This window comes from Ostrea edulis, chromosome 8 (genome assembly GCF_947568905.1).
Source record: "Ostrea edulis chromosome 8, xbOstEdul1.1, whole genome shotgun sequence".
NCBI lineage: Eukaryota > Metazoa > Mollusca > Bivalvia > Ostreida > Ostreidae > Ostrea > Ostrea edulis.
The window spans coordinates 33,707,784-33,733,467 of record NC_079171.1 but is presented as its reverse complement, the minus strand read 5'-3'; the positions used below and the strand labels follow the sequence as shown (position 1 = coordinate 33,733,467).

Sequence of the window (25,684 nt, the reverse complement as noted above, 5' to 3'; positions counted from 1 at the left end):
AGTATACAGTCAAAGGGGAGTATATAGCCAAAGGGGAGTCTACAGTCAAGGCGGAGTCTACAGTCAGAGGGGAGTCTACAGTCACGAACCACGTGATTAAATGATGTATAAATTTGATCGATTTGAATGATTTTCACCAGTCCTGAACAAGTCTCAGAGAGGATACGGGTTAACTTCATTTTTTTTTATTGTGAGAGTTTTGATGTGGACAGAGATGGAGGATAAACATCAAAACCTTATTAAGGCAAACTACACTATATTGGTGAAGAAGATGATGGCAATTCGAGTCGCGGAACATTTGTATGCTTCAAACATAATCACCGACGAAATGAGGCAACGCATAGAAGCCGAGAAAACCAGTTACGACCAAAGCAGAAAACTGATTAGTATCATTTTACGTCGAGGATCGAGGGCTTTTGTGGGATTCCGAATGGCCTTAATGAAAGCCAATCAAGCTGATTTATCGAGACTCTTGATGAATAACGACGATGATACGAAGTCTGAATACGAAAAGAAATTAGCTATGGCAAGATCTTTAGTCATTCCTACCAAAGAAAGAGGAGATTCCGGAAACCAATCAAAGAAAGCTACACACCCTCAGTCTCAGGAGCCAAGATGTAGGATAAGTCTGGATGACTTTAATGACCTGTTCCTCACCGTCATGCCTTACAAGGGAACGGTTTACGTTCACATTCGCCATCTCGCAGAATCCCATGGTCGTCTCATTGCCACAAAGAAAGGAGTCACCTTTCCTTTGGCTCGTTGGTTAAAATTTGAATCCCTTCTTCCAGATATCGAAGACTACATAGACAACATTGGAAAGGAGAATGGAGAAGTGCAGTGGCATATTGGCGGAGGCGTGTTCGTCTCGTTGTCACCCGGCTACCCTACAGTGGATATAAGACACTTTTGGAAGCCCGACGATGCCCCAGAACCCATACCGACAAAGAAGGGTGTCACTTTGAACGGAAACAAACTAGCCAGACTTAGAGATGCCCTTGAAGAAATGCATGAATCTGTTCCAGAGCTCAAAGACACCGAACTCTGTATGTTCAGCGAATCTCATCAAAATCAACTTGGAATGTTAGACTGTCCCGAATGTACCCCGTTCGGTTACGATGCCCAAGACAATATGTCCAAGGAATGCAATGTGGGAGATTTACAGGACGTGAAATCGATTGAGAGTGATCTTGATTGACCTAATGACCATGAACACTGAATTCAAAATTAATGATGAGAATAATTATATATACACATGTTTGTTTTTCATTCGATATCTAATAAAAATGAATAGTAATTAGTTGCCTGTCTTAATTGGTTTGTTACTTGAATATAAAAGGTGATAATCAAAGATGGATCATCATTGGAACGCAGTATGTCAAACTACACGGATTACTTGAAGGATCTCTACTACACTCCCGGTAAACCGGGAGCATTTGCTGGTCCCGAAAAATTGTATCAAGCAGTTAAACAGGAAGGCAAATACAAGATTGGCAGAAGGAGAATAAGACAAGTTTTAAACAACGAAGACTCATATAGTCTTTATAAGCCAATTCGTAAGACGTTTCCGCGCTCTAAAGTAATAGTGAACACAATCGACTCTATGTGGGATGGTGACTTAGCCGACGTCAGTAATATTGCATCTCACAACGACGGTTACAAATTCTTATTGGTTTTAATTGACATATTTAGTCGATATTTATTTATAGTCCCCTTGACAAATAAACATCATCAAAACATCATCGATGGTTTAAAATCAGTTTTTCAAACTGGACGAAAACCACACACCCTTAGAACAGACAAAGGTAGCGAATTCAAAAATCGTTGGGTAAAGACGTTTCTGAAAAAAGAAGGAATTAACGTGATATACACACAAAATGAAACCAAAGCAAATTATGCGGAGAGAGTGATTCGTACCATGAAGAACCTTATGTATCGCTATTTCATGAAAAACAAAACTTACCGATTTGTGAATGTGTTGCAAGACTTGGTGAACAGTTACAACAACAGACCTCACAGATCTTTGGGTGGCAATGCCCCCGTTACTGTCAACCAGGGAAATGCTGATGAAATAAGACTCGATGCTTATCTTGCGGGAAAAAAACCAAAATCGGATCTGAGAAAAAAGAATGGTAACCAGCATACGTCCACGAAAACAATGAAAAAAAGAGTAAAACAATTTTTCAAGTTAAAAGTTGGAGATAATGTCAGGATATCACAACTTAAACACCCTTTTCAAAGAGACTATCAACAGAAATGGACAGAAGAATTTTCTAAAGTGGTTAAAAGATACAAAAGGGGTCAAATACCTGTATACAAAGTACAAGATTTGGCAGACGATCCTATAGAAGGCACCTTTTACCAATCTGAGCTTCAAAAAGTTGTCAAGTCTGAGGATGTTGCCTATAGAGTTGAAAAAATTCTTAAAAGGAGGCGTCGTGGAAAAACCAAAGAAGTATTTGTAAAATGGGAAGGATGGCCTAAGAAATCCAATTCTTGGATTCCAGAAAGCTCTCTGGAAAAGCAATAAAAGTCACTAATTTCTACAAAATGTGTTCATTCAAAATGAGCGTTCGGATGGTGTTGACGTCTACGGACAGTTCTGATTATTTTGACAATAAACCAAATTGTTATCGAGTTCAATTGAATAAACAGATTCAATTCGACGGATATTGGACTGTTGCCCTGACAGAATTTTCCTCAGAAAGCTGGATTACATCCAAAAAAGAATCCGAGTTGTTTGTGTGTTGTGATATTTGTGAAGAAACTCTTATTGGTGGAAAAGAAGCACCTCTCCTAAGACGCATATACCTGGGAAAGAAACCAGAAAATATCACTTACCCACTACCGTATTACATTCCAGTAAAAATCGGCCAATTGCAGCAGATTGGCATATATATAACAGACAGAGAAGGAAACTTAGTGTCATTCTTAGACGGACCGGTGACCGTAACACTTCATTTCAAGAAGTTTCCTTACGTTCTGTGAAGATGAATAGCCAAACTTACGTCAGTGATCCCAGAATGTGGGAAATCTTTTACAAGAACATGGCAGAGAAAAAGTTCAACCCTTATAGATACAAGCCTAAACAAATTGGAAGAGGTGTGAAAAGTTATAAGTCTTATGTCATTCCATTGAGACCTCACTCACAATTAGAATCAGTACAACAAACCAGCACTCAAATGACCCCAGTGACTGCGGTGGAGGAAAGAGCTAAGATCGAACATGCCAAGGATGTCAAAGAGGGTGTTCCATTCGTCAAGGTGCAGGGGAGTATAAAAAGGCCACGTTCTCAATCGTCTGTCATTCCTTCCAAGAAATCGAAACGAACAACATCTCAAAGGAAGAAGTCGTCTAAGCCTGCAAAACAACGAAAAAAGTCAGGAAAAACGACACAGAAGACAATTAAGAAAAAGCGAGGAGCACCAGGCAAGAAAACACAATCGAGAAAGAAGAAAGAGTTTAAGATTGACAGTTACAGGAGTATCTTTAAACAGTAGAAATGGCCTTTTTAAGCAGTGATAATAAAGACATAGCTCAACCTATGGAACTGTCTCTTTTTGCGTCTCCAACAAATCAGGTAGCGGTCGAAAAAGTGTACTTTACAGAAGCAAGACCGATTTCTAGCATTGGAGTATCCGATACACCAATCGAAATCGTAGTATCTGGTTCGGGGGCAGAATACGTTGATTTAAAAAGGAGTAAATTGTATGTGAAAGCCCGAATTTTGAAAGCAGATGGAACGGCGCTGGCAGAAAATGAAAAAACGGGCATTGTAAATTTACCACTTCAAAGCATGTTTTCCCAGATGGATGTCTACTTGAACAACAAATTAGTTTCTTTCAACACAAACAACTATCCGTGGAAGGCATATTTCAAGACAATTTTATTCAGCGGGAGAGACGAACTTAGTTCACAGAAACAATCCGAGCTGTTTTTTAAAGAGGAGGGAAACCTGAGTGACGCCAATGCATACAATGGGGGGAATGCTGGACTGGTCGTGCGGTATGGATACACTCAGCAAAGTGCAGTCTTTGAGTTGGAAGGAAACCTGATGGAAGATGTCTTTGATATAGATAAATATTTGATAAACGGGGTAGACATTTACATCAAACTCTTTAGATCCAGTGCCCCGTTTGTCATTATGTCGGCTGAATCTTCACCAGCTTTCAAATTAGAGTTACTGGACGTTGTGTACAAAGTAGCCAAAGTGCGAGTAGACCCCGGCGTTCTACTGAATCATAGTAAACAGATAGAAGCAACCCCCGTGAAGTATACTATCATGCGAAATGAATTGAAAATGAATACTATTCCTAAAGGATCCACAGAGTTTTACTGGGACAACATTTTTCCTCAAGCGGTCCCCGATCGCATCGTGGTGGCCTTGGTGGACCAGAAAGCCGTCAATGGGGACTACACCGCTAACCCCTTTAACTTTGAGCATATGGGGTTAACAGACGTCGGAATATACGTCAACGGAGAAAGTGTACCCAGTAGACCGCTCAAAACAGACTTCTCAGCGGGACTGTATTCAGCAGCTTACGCTCGTTTGTTTGAAGCCTCGGGAAAATGGAACAATGATGCCGGACTGATCATCACTCGTGATAATTTTGGAAGTGGATATTCGCTGTTTGTTTTCACTATTGATCCCTGTGGATTTGGAGAAGAGTATTTAAATCTGATTCGTCGGGGAAACACCAGACTGGAACTGAAATTCAAACAAGCAACAACTAAAGCTGCTAACGCAATTGTATTTGCTACCTTTTCATCTCTACTGGAAGTCGACAAATCACGTGATATCAACTACATTCAACCATGAATTCGACACAGCTGCTAAATATGGTGAAAACGGACCCCTGCTTAAGATGCTATGTGAAAGGTGTATTTGCTAGTAACACATTACCCCAAATCGTTACAAGGTATCCGAGTGCCTTCATCGTCAATACACAACCTTTACCAATGCCTGGAGAACATTGGGTGGCAATAATCGTGCGAAGTCCATCCCAAGCAGAGTTTTTCGACAGCCTTGGGAAATCACCAACTCATTACAATCAAGACATTCAAAACTTTTTGAGGATGAGCAGTGTACAATGTAATTTCAAGTCTATACGACTACAGCCTCGTAATTCCGATTTGTGTGGACTTTATGTATTAGTATTTTTAATTGCAAGATTGTGTTTCAAAAACTCGATAAATGATGTGTATGCTTTATTTTCTAAAGACATTCAATCCAATGATGATTTTGTGAAACGTTTTATGTATGATTATTCTGTCATTAAAATTAATCATGAAACATAGATAGAGGAGTTATTTTTATACTGTCATTGAATAAGTTTGTTAATATATATATATGTGCGAGTAGCATTACGCTGGACTTCAGTATGAGGAAGCTTGGCTACCGAGGAACATGGCAACAGAGAACATAAACGATTGGTGGAACACTCGTTCCTTGCTTCCGTTTTCGGCACCTTCCACTATTCTGATATGTGGAAGTACACAAAGCGGTAAAACGCATTTTACTAAAACACTTTTACAAAACGCCAATGGCATGTTCTCTATGCCTGTTGATAGAATAATTTATGCTTATTCTGAACATCAACCCATGTTTGAGGAAATGAAGCAGACGATACCAAACCTTTCATTACATCAAGGAATGCCTTCAAAAGAAGACATAGAGCAGTACACAGAGGGTGTCAATCACACTATAGTGGTACTGGATGATCTTATGTTACAAGTTGCGCAATCACAAGATTGTGTGCATCTGTTCACGGTGACATCTCATCATAGAAACGTGACCACCGTGATGTTGTCTCAGAACTTATACCCACCGGGAAAATACGCCAGGACCATTTCACTGAATTGTCTTAATGTCATTTTGTTTAAGAATTACCGCGATTCTCGACAGATCATCACCTTTGGATCTCAGATCTTACCAGGACAAGTTCCTTTTTTCAAAGCAGCCTACGAATCTGCGACTCGACCCAATTTCGGTTACTTACATGTTTGCCTGGAACCTACACAGAACAGAGAGTATCAGTTAAGAACACGCATTCTTCCTGGAGAAGAGATGATTATTTACCAACCTCTATAAATAAGCATGATTTGATGTGTTCGCCTCATTATTCAAAGATGAAGCAAACGGTGAAGAAACACGAGGCTTTTTTAAATTTTCTTGTCTGTGCAGATAATGCCCAGCAAAAAGTAATCGTTAAAGCCTTGAACAGTGAACAGTACGATGTGCTCAGTGAAATAGCACTCAACATTTACACCGGAACTTATCCTCTGACTAAAAAGTATATAAACCAACTGAAACCTTATGAATCATGCATTCGATCCTTGGGGTCCAGAGAAGTCAGCAACCGAGAAAAACGTCGCATACTATTGAAAAACATTTCTTTAGTGCCGCTTCTACTTAAACCCATTGTTCAACATTTCAAAGGAAAATGGCAAAGGAAATGATACTTGTACCGAAACTGAAATATGAACGTTTACTTCAAAAGTTACAACCTACTGATACGTCATCCCGAGAAATCGACCAAACATCGAATCAATCCTCAGAAGATCAAGAACAAACTGCCAGTGACTTAGTGGATAAAACTAATTTGTTACAAACTGGAACAGGTTACGTCGCTAAGAAGATGAAGGTTGGGAAACCTCCTGGAATTTCCAATGTTCGGCGGAAGAAGAAAAACGTACCCTGGCTCACATATTGACAGTGTAATAATAACGAATAATGTCTTTCATCATTTTATTTGTGTATTTATCATTCATTAAAAAAAACAAAAACGTCAAAATATTTCGTTTTATAATCAAAATCCAAATGGCAACGTGTCTAAATTAGGAAGAATTCTCCGTTTGGTGTAAACCATCTTATAATTTTTAGTTTCAACCCTATTTAACAATTTTCGCTTTCTGCTGTCTCTCGATATTTTACAAGGGTTGACAATTTCAATTTGTCGGTCGTGTGAGGTACAGATTATCGACTTGATAGCCTGGAAATTGATAAGTTTCGAGTTGGCCCAGTTAAGTGTAAACCCTCTAACTTTGCATTCTTCTTTTCCCGACAGTGTGCGGTAAGCGTAGTTTTTAGGACCCCCCGAAACGAATTCGACAATGTACCCATCCTGTGGAGAAATTTCATTAGTCAATTCTCCTAGGTAATTACCTATGGGGAGATAATTCAAGTCGTCCGACTTTTTTGTCTTGAAGATGACACTGTCTGTATCGAAATACAAGACGTTCTCGTTTAATTTGTCGAGAACCCCATACAATTTCAGTCGTGCCCACATGGTGGTAAAAGAGGCCAAGAATATATTAGTTTTGTTGTCGAATGACACGAATAGGGGGTTGTTACTCCATTCTAATTGAAGAATGTCTCTCGAAACAATGTGAAAGTTGTGTGGTACTTTTGTAGGATCTGAGAGCATTTGAAAAAAATTTTCGGCTTCCGATTCGTGAATGAACACGGACTGTTGCATGCCCAACCTCTGACCAAATTTCCCCCAAAAGCTGTTCAGACAAAGTTTCGCTAAACATCGCAAACCGGGATTTTTTAAAAAAATTTCATACTTTAATTGGATACCTTCATTTTCTTTGTATTCCCTAATGTATTTTCTTTTGGTCTCTTCCGTGTCGCATTCGGCCGGAAATCCGGAAGCCTCCTGTTTTATTTTTAAAAACATGTTCACATACTGAGCGAATAATCCCCCCTCACACGACTCGACATCGTATTTGGAAGACTCGGCAAAATGATAAACTTCATAGATTTTCAAGATTTCGTACCCTTTTGACGTTGCCATTTGAATTTCGGGAGTACACCACGTGCCCGTGATGGATCTCTCTTCAACAGAGCATGTACATTCACTTTGATTTTCACTGTCTGCACACGTTTTACACAGTGGAAACTTTAATTTACCATTCGAATTGTATGGAAGCACAGGGTGATAGAGTTTTCTAGGAGGGAGAATTTTTATTTTAGCCAGTCCGAAATACTGCGACAATTCCTGAAAATCGTCCGTGATGATGGTCGGATGGCCGACGGGATAGCGACAATACTTGTTGGTCCAGGGATAGAGACTGGTAAAGTCGTAGTATTGAATGGTCTCGTCTTCTGCAGCTTTATAATGCAGTTTGATGGCATTGGTTCGACCACCGAAAAAACTGTCACGTGGATCGAGTCTGTCTTGGAGATCTAGGGTGGACACGAATTGTTGCAAAGCTACATTCTTCTCCAATTGAAATTTAAATTGATGCTCCCACACAATGACCAATTTGTATCCCAGATTTTTCAATTCCTTTTCTCTGTGTTTGGTCATGTCGTACAATTCTTTGATGGTCTGATTGGTAGACGGGTGTTTGATGGCATTCCTATCGTCTGGGAAACAGTTGGGACAACCGTGGAACACACAACCTGTACCAACATGAACAATAGTAATCCTCAATACATTCGTAATTAAGTCCAGGTACGCCGCCCCCCCCCCCCCTCCAGTTTAGGGGGAAACGGGGGGGGGGGCAAAGGTTAAAATAACAAGCTCTTACCATAGAATTCATAAATGGTTCCGTTTCCGCCAGGAATCTTGACAAACCCGTCACATCTGTAATTGGTCCCTGGCACTTGGAATTCGCCACCGTTGAGAGCGTGGGAAATGACAATGGGGTTACCCCGCTGACGACTTTTTTCCATCAACCACTCCAGCCACTGGATGGAAATTTTGCTGTAATTGTCGCGTTTCGTGTATCCTTGAGATGGTACTACTGCCACGGGACTTTTGAAATGTCGTTTTCCTATCTGTACATTGTCGTCCTTTCTTAAATCGACGAGAGACGTCCAAGAATCACCGAGATGGACCCCCTCTAAACTCTTATGATGACGAATGTCGTACAAATCCGATTCCCCATCTTTAGTGATTTCTATTTTACTTTTTGCCTTCAAAAAAAGCGACTTGAATATCCCCATGCAGACACTTGCAATGGTGACAAAATCAAAGGGGTCGACTCCACCCGAGCTCGTTTTTTTTATGATTCCGTTTGCTTGAACCGTTTCCTCTGTTAAAGTTGTCACCTTGATCACCAAGTTTCTAAATTCTAGGCACCCCCGCCGCAATATATCAACGTCCGAGCGACAATATTGCAACATTTCTTCTCGAAAGTTAAAGGTTTCGTCTCCTTTCGTTGCATGCCATTCGGCAAGCTTTTTCCGCTCCCCGGCCGACATGAAATCGTATCCGTAGTACTTCAACTCTGGATACGGCCCCACGTAGTTTTGATTGGCTTTAGTATTAAATAAATGGGGAAAGTATCCCTTACAGAGTTCCTGTAGACCGAAGGCATCTGGTATTTTGGCAAGCTTCATGGGCAGGAAATTGAGGGAATCCACAAAAGTCAAATTTAATTCGTGCGCAATGTGCATGTACATGATTTTAGAACCGTTGTAAATGATCTTGCTAGGTCGAATAGAGTGACGGTCTATGAGCACTTCTAAAACCGGATACAAGTCGAAACTTTTGGCATTGTGGGCAATCAAGATCGAATTTTTACAATGTTCACTGGTGACGAAAGCACAGAACTGCTCGGCGGCGTTGTCGCCAGAAAACACCACTTCCCTTTTTCCACAAGTGTCGGGACAAGGGGGGTTCACGTATTCACCTTTATGGGTTCGGGAGCATTGCTCACACCGTGTTCCGCAGTGACTACAGGAGGCGCCCTCCACCAGTTCCCTTTTCTCACATATGTGACAGGTTGTCTGCAGCACGGCAAAGTTGACTTTGTGTTGTTGTAGACCACAGGATGGATCACGACAGTTCTGACAGAGTCTACAGTCTACACACTGGCGTTCTTTTTTGACACATTGGTCGCATCTGATGCAAGACGGTCGATATCCTTGCTCGCAATGAAAGATGTCCTCTTGACGCGTCTCAAAATCGTAGAAAATAAATTTCTTTTTTTTATCTTTGATGGATCCACACGATTTTTGATAACAATGGTGTTCTCCTATTTGATATTCTAGACAGTTAGGGCACTGCCATTCTTGACAAACGTGCAAGTCGGGAGAGCGTTTACAGCAATGTAGAATGACCCTACATTTTTTACATTGGTGAAACAGTTCGCAAGGAGGAGGATAGCTCTCTTTCTTGACGACTCTTTGTTTTTTATGACGTTTAAAACACGCCACGGAACGACAGACCCGACCACAGGTACGGCAACCCATTTGGACATCCGTTTCTGGACAGTGGTCATGTAAACATACTTCACAAGAGGTGGCACACGAGTGTTTGAATTTATCTTTATATGGTTTTAAACAAGTATGGCAAAAATACGATGCCTTAAAAAAGCCTTGTATGCTGGCAATCCCGTGCCAGTGTTTTTCGGTTTCTGTGTCCACGTGATATAAATACAGACGAGGCTTGTCCTTGTCCTCCGTCACCCTGACAAATTTATTCCCTACTCTTGAGGACACAACGTTGATACAGACACCAAGTAAGGTTTCGAATGGTTCGATGTCGTTCAAACCTAAATATCTATCAGTAGGAACTCCCGCTCTTTCACACAGCCACATCGCCAACTCGGTTTGCATTTTTTTCTCGAGGTTTTCAAGATATTGTTGTAATAGGATCGAGTAACAGTACGGTGCTTGATGATATGGTCGAACATTGTTCCGGCATCTTCCCCCACTAAATTTGTCCACGTAACGGCATCTACTTTTTCGCACGTTTTCAGGTAACAGAGACCAATGGAAATGGCCATACATACGTTATTATCATTTTGTACGTGAAAAAGCGATCTCTTTCTTTCTACGCTATTTTTAGGACCAAAGAGAGACGTGATGGGTAATTTTCTAGGGTTACCTCCCCCTTTGGGCAAATCGATGGACCCTATGGTGATCAACAGATTTTCGTCCACGGACAAGCTTTCGTTCGAATTAAGTACTTTGGTGATCTCGGACAGGACGACATCTGCATTCAGATTTTCCCAGGATTGTAGCGGCACGACGATCGGATTGTTTAAACTCGAATGACTGATGACCACCCTTCCCAGATCTGCATCGTGACCCCGGGCCTCTGACAACAGGTCGTCGAACATATCGTGTAACTTGTTATGTATATCTAACAATTTATCCCCCTTCCACTGCTCGTTAAATTTGACCTTAAATGTGGTGTCGCGGGCCAAGTTTTTTTTAAATGTTCGAGTGTCTCTCTTCCAAATGAAATAAGGTTTCTCGGACTCCCCCCTACCTCCAGATTGTCCGCTCGTAGAAGGTTGATCATCATCGAGGGAATGTCGTATTTTTTTAGTAGGAGATTCCATATCAGACAGAACCTCTTGCCACAAGTTGTTGATGTGCTTTTCCCATTGGAGTTCATGTAATCGGTTCTCGACCTCGACATCACCGACCAAACCATTGGCTGCTGCAAAGAACTGTACGGTGTCTGGGTCGTTCAAGGAGTCAAGGATTTCTTTCAATAAACCGCTGTCTGCCATTTTCTAAATTAAATTCAGAATGTTGATAACTTATTCAAGCAAACTTAAAAATTCTAAAACAAAAAAATGATAATGTTTTGTAATACTTGATTACACCATAACTAATTCAATTAAATCTAACGATGTCCTAAAATATTTCATTATACCACACCTAAATAAAGAAAAACAAGGCCTGTTTGAACATAAGAATTTATTTAAATTCAAAACAATAAAATAAACAACTTGCATCATGTCATTTTCTCAATACTTGGGAAAAAATTGGAATGAATAATAACAAGGAACAATAATTACCATATGTTATACAGTCGCATGTGGCACCTTGTACAAAACAAAATATAACTTGCTATACCAATAGTCAATACAGCATATAAAAACTCGACCAAAAAACATACACGTTTAAAAAAATTAGCTGTAGGCTAAATAAAAGAAAAAAGAAAATAAGTAATACCCTGAACATCAAATAAGTAATACCATCATAAAAAACAGAGAATTTATATACCCAAAACTGTGTAAAAAAAGTATCCAAATTTTACACATAGCCAAGATATCACAAACTTTTAAAATATAAAAAAAAAACAAATCTTAAAAAAGTAAGTCATCCTTCTCACTTCATTTTAAAAAAAATCAAGATGTTCGTCCCTCTTCAAAACTTAATAGAAAATCACACGTGTGTGCACTTATTTCTTTTCTCTCAATTCCTTTTACACATAGCCCGGATATCTCAAAGTTTAAAATATAAAAAAACAAACTTTAAAAAGTAAGTCATCCTTCTAACTTTTTTAAATGAATTCAAGATGTTCATCCCTCTTCAACCATAATAGAAAATAACATGTGTGTGCACTTATTTCTTTTCTCTCAATTCAATACATGGTCAAGATACCTTCCATTTAAAAAAAACAATCCAGTGAAAAAAAAATGTACATCATCCTCCTCCTAAACTTCTATCATGAGTACACTTTGTCTTTTCTCTTTATGTTAAAACAAAATATTCATATTTCACACATCAAGAGATTTCATATCTTAAAAAAATTTCCGTATTTTAAAAAGAAGTACATCTTTCTCAAAAGCATTTTTTAAATGAAGGTTTCTGTCACAACATTTTCTAATGAAAATAAAACAGCGAAAAAAAAATCAAAAATACTTGTTCTTTCTAGAAGATTAATTTTTTTTTCAGGGATTTTGATCTAGTATTATCTGACACTCGATCATTATCCCTCTGTGGTGACAATAACGGGGCGCTTGAAGTTACAGTGGCTGGGGTTGACGCTAGTGTCAGGGGATGCTGTGGCGACAGTGCAGGAACACTTGAAGTTACCGTGCTTGGAGTTGACGCTAATGACGGAGGGGTGTGCAGGAGGTTCATGGCTTCTGGCATGTATGCAGGGTTTAAAGGGACTTGTCCAAGTGGTAGTGATTCTGTTGTTTGTGGTTGTGCTGGTTTCATGCAACATCTATGACATCTCCACTTGGGAAACAACAGTCTTTTGATTATCACAAGTAAAATTGCTATGGAGGTAGCAAGTGCCCAACTGAAGAAACCTATGAAAATAAAAAAAAAATCACCCATTTGCCACTACATGTACTATAGTTATCTGATGCATTAATAAAAGATACAGCATGGATTCTGTTGAAATCTGTTTCAGATCATTTGCCTGGTTGTTTTGCAGATTACAACATCTTAATCTTTTAAATAGATTGATTTTTAGAAACATGATTTATCTTTTTTTCTGATTATCTTCGATAAAAGGATGGTCACATACTGACCTGCAGTACCAGGCTCATCAAAGAGGTTGTTGTTGTCCTGCACATTCATGTCTGCAATACAATAAAAACTTTTATTTTGATCATGTAAAGAAAATCAAGAAATTTGTGAACTAATGCTCATTAATGAAAACCATTCGAATTGTACAAAAAAAATGAATTCCATCATCCTAATATGAGAACCTAGCATATCTATCAGATGGTTCTGCAAAATGGTAGTGCAACATATAACATCTAAACTTCAAAATTACTTCAGAATAAAATTTTTTTTTTAAATATATACAAGTACAACAAACTTAATTTTTTTACCTTGGGTAAACACTGAACATGTGTGTGTCCTCTTCATTGTTCCATGGGGTTGTATGGTTGGGGCAACAGTTACTGTTTCACCCGGCTGGGAATTTGTGGGGGCGTCTGTTGTAGAAAAAAAAATGTTTGTGTTACTTAAAAAATATAATTAAAAAAAAATATACAAGTACAACAAACTTAATTTTTTTTTACCTTGGGTAAACACTGAACGTGTGTGTGTCCTCTTCAATGTTCCACCGAGTTGTATGGTTGGGGCAATAGTTACTGTTTCACCAGGCTGGGAAATTGCGTGTGTCCTCTTCAATGTTCCACCGGGTTGTATGGTTGGGGCAAGAGTTACTGTTTCACCAGGCTGGGAATTTGTGGGGACGTCTGTTGTAGAAAAAAAAAATGTTTGTGTTACTTAAGGTAGATCCACCCTCAGGAATTCTAAGGAATTTATGTGTGCAAACTTTAAAATTCTTTCTTTTTCTACTCATTTATAGTAAAATCTAATTAATTATGAAAGAAAAAGTGTATGTTGCCACCTTATTTAAGTTATCAGACATACAAAACAGAAGTGTGGGTTTACATCAGAAAATCGCACATTTTGAATAATTTTCGTAGAACAGAATTGCATAAAATAAAAATGACAAATTTAAAATGTTAAAATTAGCAGTTTAGAAAAAACTGCCTATTTGTAAATATGCATCAATTTAACGTGCATATTAGGAAAATCAATGTAGAAACACCTAAGGTAGAGGAATTGCCACCGTAGGAGTTATTGCCCTTGACAATATTTTGTTTTCGTTATAATTAATTAATTATCTATGTGAAATAGCAATTGTTTACTATCAAAAGTTTACCAAATTGTTTATTATATCCAGGAAATGAAATTCTTTTAGGAGATATATATTTCTATCATGTGCAAAGTTTAATGAAATAAAGATTTTTGAAAAAACTTAAAAGAAAACAATTTAAAAAAAAATACAAGTACAACAAACTTAATTTTTTTTTACCTTGGGTAAACACTGAACGTGTGTGTGTCCTCTTCAATGTTCCACCGAGTTGCATGGTTGGGGCAATAGTTACTGTTTCACCAGGCTGGGAAATTGCGTGTGTCCTCTTCAATGTTCCACCGGGTTGTATGGTTGGGGCAACAGTTACTGTTTCACCAGGCTGGGAAATTCTTGGGGCATCTGTTGTAGAAAACAAAATGTTTGTGTTACTTAAAATTCCGCAAAACTATGAATCACCCGAGGAGCTCCGAATGTTTCACCTTGCCTGCTTGAACTTCGAACCCGATCTCATGGTAGTCGCATATTTTTTTTTACTCTTGTATCTTACAAGGAAAAGTTACAAATAAAAACATCATTATATTTCGTTATATTTACTTAAAAGACTCAAAACACATCATTTCAAGAACTCCAAGTCAATGCACATTACATAGATTTTTTTTACGCCCTTCTATTGGCCCGTTTTAGATCCGCGTGTGTAGTCTTTCCCACGGTTTTTTAAAGGAAAATGGGCTTAGGAATAAAAAAAAAATATGCTTACCTTCACACTTCCTAAACATCCTGTCTCGAATGATCGGATGTTGAATTTGGGACCATCCAATTCTTACAATTTTCACTTTGCAGCTGAAAAGACGGATTTCCCGCATCTTGATTTGCCCTCCTTTAATGATCACGCAATGGGAAAAACGCGCACAATTAAATACGCCAACCTGTCCAGCACATACTTTGCAACGAAAATTGTTACTGTCACTGTCACAGAATACAGGTACATGAAATAACGCCACCCCTAATAGAAGCATCATTACACCTCGATTCTCCATTTTCTCAGACAATTTTGCCGCGAATGCTGCACGGACTTTTGATCATGTGATCCATTTAGATAGGGTCACTTGATTGAATCGGTTACCCATATTTGGTAATCTGTATTTATACAGGATACAGACTTGTAAGAAAGTTAGGCAAATAGTGTTGCACGATTTTTTTTAATGATGTCTGTATTTTCTAACCCACATATAACGATTGAATCAGTGTAATTACAGAGGATTCCATTCTGTTCACACCATATTACCACTGTTTCTATATAGATATGAGTTTTGAAATCTCTCTCTCTCTCTCTCTCTCTCTCTCTCTCTCTCTCTCTCTCTCTTAACAAAATCAGAAAGGGGGGGGGGGTATAAGCCTAACACCTTGATCTGTAAATGTAATAGAAGCAAAAAAAAAAACATCCAAAAAACTCGGATAGAGAAAATTGATTTAATTTATAAATAACATCCTTTATTACAAAGTTGTTGACTGATTTGTCCAAAGGTAATATGGTAAATCACATTTAGCCCTCGTTTACTACATTTAATGTTATATATAAAATGTCAGTTTTGTATATCAGTGTCAGACTTGCGGTAGCTGAACCTCACTGATAAAATTTAAACAGCAATTTAATCGAATGGTTAATTACATAGCAAATGCGAGGTTAACGCTTTATCTTCTTTGAAATGAATAATTTACATCATAACCTGCTAGACTAGTATACTTTACGATCACGAGTTAAAAATCACTCTTTTTTTAACATAACTTAAATAGAGAACAAGTCATAATCATAATATGCTGTAACACCCCTGCGCTGATGTTGCAAGATCAATTGATAGCGCTAAGATTAATATCATGACTTAAATCAAAAGGACACATTGAATAAAGAATACAAAGAACTAGATACTGTACATATTCTCTTACATAGTTGAATAAAGATGCTACATTGGATTGAAACGAGGTGACATGAATTCCTTTTTTTTCTTACAATACCTGTGTTTACAGGTGTAGAAAAAAAATAGAGCAACCATGAATTAATTAACACAATTTCACCCCATTAGAGACCCTCCGGGAATGCGCAGATCACTCCTGTCAGGTGTGTCGCGCAGATATGTCACGACACAGCGGTATTTTTAAAAAGGGAATATAATTCAGTTAATGGAGTAGAGCACCTGGGTCATTATAGTGATGTATTTTTTCTTTGACCCGTCAAATCCTTTAACTCGTACCCACGGAGAAAGCGCGGATTGGGTGGTAAACTGTCCCAACCCACTTAATTTTGTTTGTATTATTTCCTCATTTCCTCACCGAATTTTTCATTCAAGACATATAAATACAATGGAGTTTTGCATTATGTTATCACCTTGAGAAAATGGCTGAAGAATATCTACAGTTTCTGTAAGTAATTTTTTTTAGTTAATCGTTTCAAAATTAAATAAACCTAGTGAAATAATAACTTATCAAATTGTAAGAGAAATAATTTTGGTATGCTAACTTTTAAAGGAATCTGTTTATCATTTTTTTTTCTCACTTCATAAAACAAAAAGGATATAAATTTTAAAGTAATGATAATTTTCCCCTTATCCTAAAGTTGTTTTCTTTTTTTTCAAATTAAAGCAATATTAATGGTTATATAAACTATTTTACTGTAAAAAAAAAAGTCTAAATATGATAAAGTAGTGAAAATTAAAACACAAAATATTGGTCCACATACAATCTAATGTTTTAACATATCATGACCATAATAATAATATTTTATACGCATTGTTATACTATTGATATTTTATACGCATTATACATGTAATATATATATATATATATATTTTATATTTCCACACAATAACTTTCAATTAGAATAACATACATTTGTACGAATATCCACGACAAAGAGAATCATATATGCTTTACAAATTTAATTATTTATTTAGAATACATAACAGTCATATATGGTGGTTTTTTTTTTAAAGTTCAGACTAATTAAAATTAGAGAGTACTTTCTACTCGTTGTATTACTTTATATAAAGGATAAGACTTTGTTGTAAATTGTAGTGCGCGATTTAAATCAATCTCGTTTCAAAGATATTCTAAATTTTAAGCAATAACCGATTTATTTCCAGACTCCACATTTAATTAACATACACTGTTTAAAGTAAATTCAACAATGGAAACATGTGGTTATTGAAGTTCCAAATCGGTCAAAATTTTAATTTGAACATAATTAACATATATCATGTTTATCTACACTCAATCCTGTATTTTTTAGCACAGATACGTCATATATAGCTATAAGGTGTTTTTTTTTTGTGATAAAATCATTTAATCATCTATGGGTTGCACACAAAATGTTCTATATTACAGTGAAGCAACAAGCTCGGCAAATTCCTTTGAGCAATTTGAAGAAATGTGGGTAAAGATGGGAGAAGAATTAGAAATGGAAGGCTTTTCAAAGCGGTGAGTGTAACAGCTTTTGTCAGAGTTATCTTTCTTTGACTTAATTCTTTGGTCCTAATATAATGTCAAGAAATCCAGTATTTTCAAACTATTAGCTCATTTTAACATTATACACATATATATTAATGTTTTATTTGATATCAGAAAGTTTTTTTTAAGGCCTTCCACTCCCACCCCAGAAAGCAAAGAAAATGTCAACAAGCTGGAAACAGTAACGACAGCAGCTCGCACGCCATCATCATCTTTGGAGGTACCAATCCAGAGGTAATGATTTCTAGTCTACGACATGTATTAATTTTTTTTTCATTCTCTACTCATATTATTGTTTTATATTGCTTCATAAACCTCTGTCAAGACTGAATTGCGATAAACTCGTATATTATACTAATAAAATCAATTAGATCAAAACAATAAAAAGAGATTAAATTAAAGAATAGTTACATTAATTATACACTATTTTACATCAAGTAACATAAGTTAATATGTCATTGAATAATGTTTTAATCGATATTTTAATCAAATAACGCTATATTTTTAGTTATTCCCCACCAATGGACTCGAATTGGCCACCATTACAGGTTGACGAGGAACTCACAAACTTCCAAAATGTTGAAAATTCCATTTTGACCACGTTCCGGTAACATTATTATTTAATATTCTTTATCTATTAACATGTTTTAATTACAAAAAGGGAAAAATAACTTTAAAAAAAATTAAATATCATAACAGTTTAAAACTATATATATTAGCATCATCCCTAATTTTGGAAATCTGTTTATTGTAGAAGAAAATATCCCCAAAAATACCAAACATTAGAAAAAAGAATGAGGGAGCCATCAGTGGTTCCAAATTATGAAGAACAGTTTAAACTCCTGAGAAATTTGGGAGAACGAATGGCGAATGATGTGAAGCAAATACAAATTATTGTGAATTATTTGGAAGATAAGCTGGCTCTGGAGCCACCCCAAAAAAAGTCAGGTTTACAACTTTGTGATTTATTTCTTGATCAGTGCACATATACATGTACACTATAAATATGATGTCAACAAAAACATTTACACAACTTGTATTCTCTTATACAGAATGTTTTAGCTCTTTGCATATTGAATTCACATGTGTTCCTTTTAAATGAGTTTTATAGACAGAATGCTTTTTTTTTTTTTGCTCTTTGCAATATTCAATTCACATGTGTTCCTTTTTAATTAGTTTTAGTTATGTCTTGTTGTGTATGATACTGAAATCTTATTACACAATAAAATTGACAAGCAGTAAAATATTAGTTATCTTTGAAGAACAGTTCGCAAAAAAAAAAAAAATGCTTTTTTTCTGATATCTTTACTTACTATTTGCTGGATCTTCTTCAGCTACCTTACAAATTATGATTAGATATGGAAAACAAGGGTCTTTTATACGAATCACAAGAAAGCTCTATAATTAGATCGGATTGGTGGCTGTTGATATGGGAACAAAAGTTTAGATGTTCCTGAATTAAACGAATACATAGACTGTTGCTACGCAGAGGATGACTTCAGATGTTCTTAAATTAGACCAATTAAGAGACTGTTGCTGAGCAGACTCTCTCTTGATTGAAGAGCCAACCCATGACGTCAGTGACTGTAGACTCCTTGACTGTAGACTCATTCTTTGCACTAAGGTAACCCGTGACGTCATTGACTGTAGACTCACTCTTTGCACTAAGGTAACCCAATGACGTCATTGACTGTAAACTCCACCCTTGACTGTGACCTCATATGACCTTTATGGGAAAAACCCATGACGTCATCCTGACTGTAGACTGATTGTTCTCTGTCCCCCTTACTACTAGTGCCTGCAGAGGATTTTGAAGGTGACAACGAGGACGAAATTCTCGCCATTTGATATCTTATTTTAAAAGAACATTTATTCTTGTAATATGGAGAATGGTTTATTGCAATAACTTTTTAACTTTTTACTCAAGATGCTCTATATCAACCTATTTCTTTATAATGTATATTCACATATTCACATGTATCTATAAATAGAAAATAAGTAGGATGATAATTTATTATATGTAGCATTCTCATATTTGTTTAAAATGTATATTCACATTTTTTTTTTAATTGAAACTAGGAGGCTATTTTTTTATTTGTAACGTGGGAGAATGGCTTATTCGTATATTGGTGGAACTAATTATTCTAAAAAAATTGATAGGTTGTGAATTGTGGGAAAGAAAAAAATGGGGGGGGGGGGGGGAGAGAGAAAGGAACTTGAGGAAATGTTTCGCTTAGTACATCATTTGCTTCAAGATATTGACAGCAAATTGTAAGAAATTGAGAAGAGTGAGAAGCAAACTCTAATTATTATGAACTATTTAAATCAACTTTGCTTTAAACAGTACTGTTTCTGCCAATCGCTGAATTGTGGGAATGAAAAATATGGTGAAAAAGAGAAAGAAGAAATAGCGGAAATGTCTCTATTAGTTTGTAATATATTTCAAGATATTGACAACAAACTTCAAAAAATAGAAAAGAGTAGGAAACAGGCTCGAATAATTATAGAGCGTCTTAAACAGTACAGCTTTAAATTCTGTTTCTGTCAATCATAGGGTAATAGGAGCTCTACGCCTACCAATTCCACGCAAAAGCATATATACACCATACCGCACTTTGTGAATAAATTAAAGAGATCATTATTTGTAAAACGTTTAATTCATTATATACATTGTAACAAGAATGTTTGCAATAAATATGTGAATATAAACATGAAAACTTATTCATTTATTTTATAATGACCATAGGAATAACCCTCAATTCCACATGGTTCTAGCTAATATCGTTTGTCGTCAAATGATGAGAGAGATACCTTATGGATGGATTTTAGATACAAGTTATGGTTGTCACTTCGTATAGAGCGCATACTATGTATTTCATATTCACCGTTAAAAAGACAGTCGACATATTGTTTGTACATGATTTCTTTGCTAACCACGGTTTATGAAACGCCTTTAGCTTTCTTAACTTCTTTTCCATCGTTGACAACAAAGGAATACATTTCTGGTCGTAGACCCACAAATCCTCTCACGACAGTTCCCCCGGCACTAGATTCACCCCCGTCTTTAACATTACGGAAGGAGGGTTCGAACATGTGGAGGACTCAATCGTGACTAATTTAAGGTGATTATAAACACATCAATAATTTGATAGTAATATTTCACATTCATTAATGTAATATATTTTTGATTTATTATTAAATTAAGTACTAATGCTAATTTTTTTTTTACAAAGGGTAAATATGAGTTCTTAAAAACAATTCACAGCATTAAAGAATGTAAGGTGTACATTGAATTTTACCATATTATCTGATACTCTGTAATGTCATTTTCATATTTTATTTATAAGCAAACAAACCCTGAAAAACTACAGAAACTGGAGAAAAGAATGAGGGAACCGGAACAAGACTTAAAGTCACAGTTTGAACTTTTAAGAACTTTGACGTCCATGGCGACAGCAGATATCGAACATATTCGCATAATTACGAACTATTTGGAGGACAAGTTGGTCAAGAAAAGGGACAGTATCAAAAAAGTGAGGTTTACAACTCTATAACACCACAGATGAGGAAAATGACTCAATTCATTTTGGTGTCTAGTATTGATGTGTACATGTAAAATTTTGCAAAACAGAACAATATTTTTGTGATAGAAAATGTTAATAAAAATCATAATCCTTACTAACTCTGTTGTCTTGGATCTTCTGATTATTGAGAATCTCGAAACTTTGTCTTTGTAAGACGATAACGACAATTTACTTACTGTGTAAGGTTGTTGAATGGTTGTTCTTCTGATGCAAGAAGCGACTGTAGAAATACTTCAAGTTTTGGACTTTTTTATACTGAACTTCGGCGTCATACTAAAGGAGTGACCCTACGGAAAACCGTAGAGCTTTTTTCTGGAAACCATGCCTGGTTACGGCTGGTAATTCTAAATTTAGCAATACCCTCATACTGTTGCTGTGGATACAGTTGTGTTTATGATCTTAAAATTAGTTTTCACCTTACACTGTTTCTAGGCATTGTTAATCTCTTACACCACCCCAGAGAGACTGGACATCGTAAATTTAGTCCGAACTTTAAAATGTTCATACATATGGACTACCCATGGGATGAAGATGTTCCCTATCGATTTTGGGGTCCAAAGGTCAAGCGCACTGGACATCGAAGTAGCAATATGGTTTCCGGGCTCTAAAGCGTTATCCTTTCCACCTACAGTCACCATATCATACATATGGACTACGCATGGGATGAAGATGTTCCCTATCGATTTTTGGGTCAAAAGGTCAAACGTCACACACACTGGACATCAAAGTAGCAATATGGTTTCCATTTAAATTCTTTAATGGCTTTTTTCATCGCATGGAGATGCTGTGTTCCTAGATACCTTTTGGATCATAATACTGAAGTTTTACCTATTACCAACACCCTTTGGGAGATTGGGGTAAGCGGGGGGTATTCTTAGTGAGCATGTCTTATTTCTGAAGAAAAGGTCATCATAATTTATTTTAGTTTCAGTTATCTTTGGTAGACAATAAGAAGGGGACACAGACTAGCTTCCCCATGACGGCCATGCATGGTCTGTTTGAAATTGGGGAGGAAATACAGGCAGCGGCGGATACACTCCTGAATTTTGCGGGTCCACCATCCCCACCATTGGTGAGTAATAGTAAGATGTATAATCTTTTCATTGTCTGTAGGTAATCGATGAGCATCACTTCTCTAGACAAGATAAATTTACTTTGCAGATAGCGCTACCTCCTGCCAAAAAAGGAGGATGTTTTTTAAGAAAAAAATGCCTGCAGAGGATTTTGACGGTGACAGCGAGGACGAAATTCTCGCCATTTGATATCTTATTTTAAAAGAACATTTATTCTTGTAATATGGAAAATGGTTTATTGCAATAACTTTTTACTCAAGATGCTCTATATCAACCTATTTGTTTATAATGTATATTCACATGTATCTAAAAATAGAAAATAAATAAGGTGATAATTTATTATATGTAGCGTTCTCACATTTGTTTAAAATGTATATTCACATATATTTGTTTTTAAATTGAAACTAGGAGGCTATTTTTTTATTTGTAACGTGGGAGAATGGCTTATTCGTATATTGATGAAACTAATCATTCTAAAAAATTAAAATTGATAGGTTGTGAATTGTGGAAAAGAAAAAACGGGGGGGGGGGGAGAAAAAGGAAGTTGAGGAAATGTTTCGCTTAGTACATCATTTGCTTCAAGATATTGACAGCAAACTCTAAGAAATTGAAAAGAGTGAGAAGCAAACTCTAATTATTATGAACTATTTAAATCAACTATGCTTTAAACAGTACTGTTTCTGCCAATCGCTGAATTGTGGGAATGAAAAATATGGTGAAAAAGAGAAACAAGAAATAGCGGAAATGTTTCGATTAGTTTGTAATTTATTTCAAGATATTGACAACAAACTTCAAGAAATAGAAACGAGTAGGAAACAGGCTCGAATAATTATAGAGCGTCTTAAACAGTACAGCTTTAAATTCTGTTTCTGTCAATCATAGGGTAATGAGAGTTCTACGCCAACCAATTCCACGCAAAACCATATATAGCCCATACCTCACTTTGTGAATAAATTAAAGAGATCATTATTTGTAAAACTTTTAATTCATTATATACATTGTAACAAGAATGTTTGCAATAAATATGTGAATATAAACATGAAAACTTATTCATTTATTTTATAATGACCATAGGAATAACCCTCAATTCCACATGGTTCTAGCTAATATCGTTTGTCGTCAAATGATGAGAGAGATACCTTATGGATGGATTTTAGATACAAGTTATGGTTGTCACTTCGTATAGAGCGCATACTATGTATTTCATATTCACCGTTAAAAAGACAGTCGACATATTGTTTGTACATGATTTCTTTGCTAACCACGGTTTATGAAACGCCTTTAGCTTTCTTAACTTCTTTTCCATCGTTGACAACAAAGGAATACATATCTGGTCGTAGACCCACAAATCCTCTCACGACAGTTCCCCCGGCACTAGATTCACCCCCGTCTTTAACATTACGGAAGGAGGGTTCGAACATGTGGAGGACTCAATCGTGACTAATTTAAGGTGATTATAAACACATTAATAATTTGATAGTAATATCTCACATTCATTAATGAAATATATGTTTGATTTATTATTAAATTAAGTACTAATGCTAATTTTTTTTTTACAAAGGGTAAATATGAGTTCTTAAAAACAATTCACAGCATTAAAGAATGTACGGTGTACATTAAATTTTACCATATTATCTGATACTCTGTAATGTCATTTTCATATTTTATTTATAAGCAAACAAACCCTGAAAAACTACAGAAACTGGAGAAAAGAATGAGGGAACCGGAACAAGACTTAAAGTCACAGTTTGAACTTTTAAGAACTCTGACGTCCAGGGCGACAGCAGATATCGAACATATTCGCATAATTACGAACTATTTGGAGGACAAGTTGGTCAAGAAAAGGGACAGTATCAAAAAAGTGAGGTTTACAACTCTATAACACCACAGATGAGGAAAATGACTCAATTCATTTTGGTGTCTAGTATTGATGTGTACATGTAAAATTTTGCAAAACAGAACAATATTTTTGTGATAGAAAATGTTAATAAAAATCATAATCCTTACTAACTCTGTTGTCTTGGATCTTCTGATTATTGAGAATCTCGAAACTTTGTCTTTGTAAGACGATAACGACAGTTTACTTACTTTGTAAGGTTGTTGAATGGTTGTTCTTCTGATGCAAGAAGCGACTGTAGAAATACTTCAAGTTTTGGACATTTTTATACTGAACTTCGGCGTCATACTAAAGGAGTGACCCTACGGAAAACCGTAGAGCTTTTTTCTGGAAACCATGCCTGGTTACGGCTGGTAATTCTAAATTTAGCAATATCCTTATACTGTTGGTTGCTGTGGATACAGTTGTGTTTATGATCTTAAAATTAGTTTTCACCTTACACTGTTTCTAGGCATAGTTAATCTCTTACACCACCCCAGAGAGACTGGACATCGTAAATTTAGTCCGAACTTTAGAATGTTGTTGGGTGTGTGGTTGTTACTTTCAGATCTACTCGTAACCTGAATATAAGTTTAGTCTTAAACCTTAGACTGTTACTGGGTGTATAGAACTTTAGTTTTTAAGACTGACCCTTGTGACGTCAGTGACTTTAGACTCAACCCTCGACTGTGAACTCATATGACCTCTATGGGTGGGAAAAACCCATGACGTCATCTTGACTATAGAGTGACTGTCCTCTGTCCCCCTTACTACTCATATCTAATGGATGGTCTCCTATTCCTCTGCAGCAAAAATTCTTGGAGGGATAACTGGCGGTTAATTAAGTCTTTTACATTTTAAGAACACAGCTGTGTGCATACAACTTTAAATCAATGAAGGATTTTTTTTTCAAACGTGTTGTAAAAATGTCCTAGATGTTACGAATGTTTCTAATCAAAAGGTTTGTTTATAGATATATATGTAGCAACTCCAGAGATATCTAAAAAGAGAAAGAAAAATTATACACACAATTACATTTTAAAAGAAAGTGGAAGTATATCAAAATTAAAAGATCCTATTTCTTTGCCTATAGGTTTCAAAACTACATCTTGCTTCCTGATTTTGAATTTGTCTTCTTTTCCGTTTATATGTAAAACAACCAAATCCGATGATGATATAAAGGATTGTAAGAAATAATGATGATACTACGAAAGCCTATAAGAATCAAGTTAGTAAAAATTATATGTCGAATAAACGACATGACTCTGTCGAATAAACGATATTTTAATAGTTTTACAGTTGAATACACGCATTGTTTCGGAG

At 36.4% G+C, this 25,684-nt stretch overlaps 4 protein-coding genes across 4 annotated transcripts; 3 read left to right on the top strand and 1 right to left on the bottom strand.

Annotated features, from left to right (window-relative positions):
* The first annotated feature begins 214 nt into the window (after nucleotides 1–214).
* Nucleotides 215–1,232, top strand: LOC125662813 (uncharacterized). Its single transcript, XM_048895176.2, has one exon. The coding sequence runs from the start codon at nucleotides 215–217 to the stop codon at nucleotides 1,196–1,198; it is 984 nt and encodes a 327-aa protein (XP_048751133.2). The 3' UTR covers nucleotides 1,199–1,232.
* A 143-nt stretch (nucleotides 1,233–1,375) lies between these two features.
* Nucleotides 1,376–2,530, top strand: LOC125663123 (uncharacterized). Its single transcript, XM_048895434.2, has one exon. The coding sequence runs from the start codon at nucleotides 1,376–1,378 to the stop codon at nucleotides 2,528–2,530; it is 1,155 nt and encodes a 384-aa protein (XP_048751391.2).
* A 972-nt stretch (nucleotides 2,531–3,502) lies between these two features.
* On the top strand, nucleotides 3,503–4,819 carry LOC125663122 (uncharacterized protein F54H12.2-like). Its single transcript, XM_048895433.2, has one exon. The coding sequence runs from the start codon at nucleotides 3,503–3,505 to the stop codon at nucleotides 4,817–4,819; it is 1,317 nt and encodes a 438-aa protein (XP_048751390.2).
* Nucleotides 4,820–11,263: 6,444 nt separating this feature from the next.
* Nucleotides 11,264–15,774, bottom strand: LOC125662812 (uncharacterized). The gene is made up of 6 exons (XM_048895173.2): nucleotides 15,085–15,774; nucleotides 14,547–14,726; nucleotides 13,741–13,920; nucleotides 13,549–13,653; nucleotides 13,243–13,293; nucleotides 11,264–13,017 (listed from the first exon to the last, which is right to left on the bottom strand). The coding sequence occupies exons 1-6, from the start codon at nucleotides 15,362–15,364 to the stop codon at nucleotides 12,629–12,631; spliced, it is 1,185 nt and encodes a 394-aa protein (XP_048751130.2). The 5' UTR covers nucleotides 15,365–15,774; the 3' UTR covers nucleotides 11,264–12,628.
* Between the last annotated feature and the right edge of the window lie 9,910 nt (nucleotides 15,775–25,684).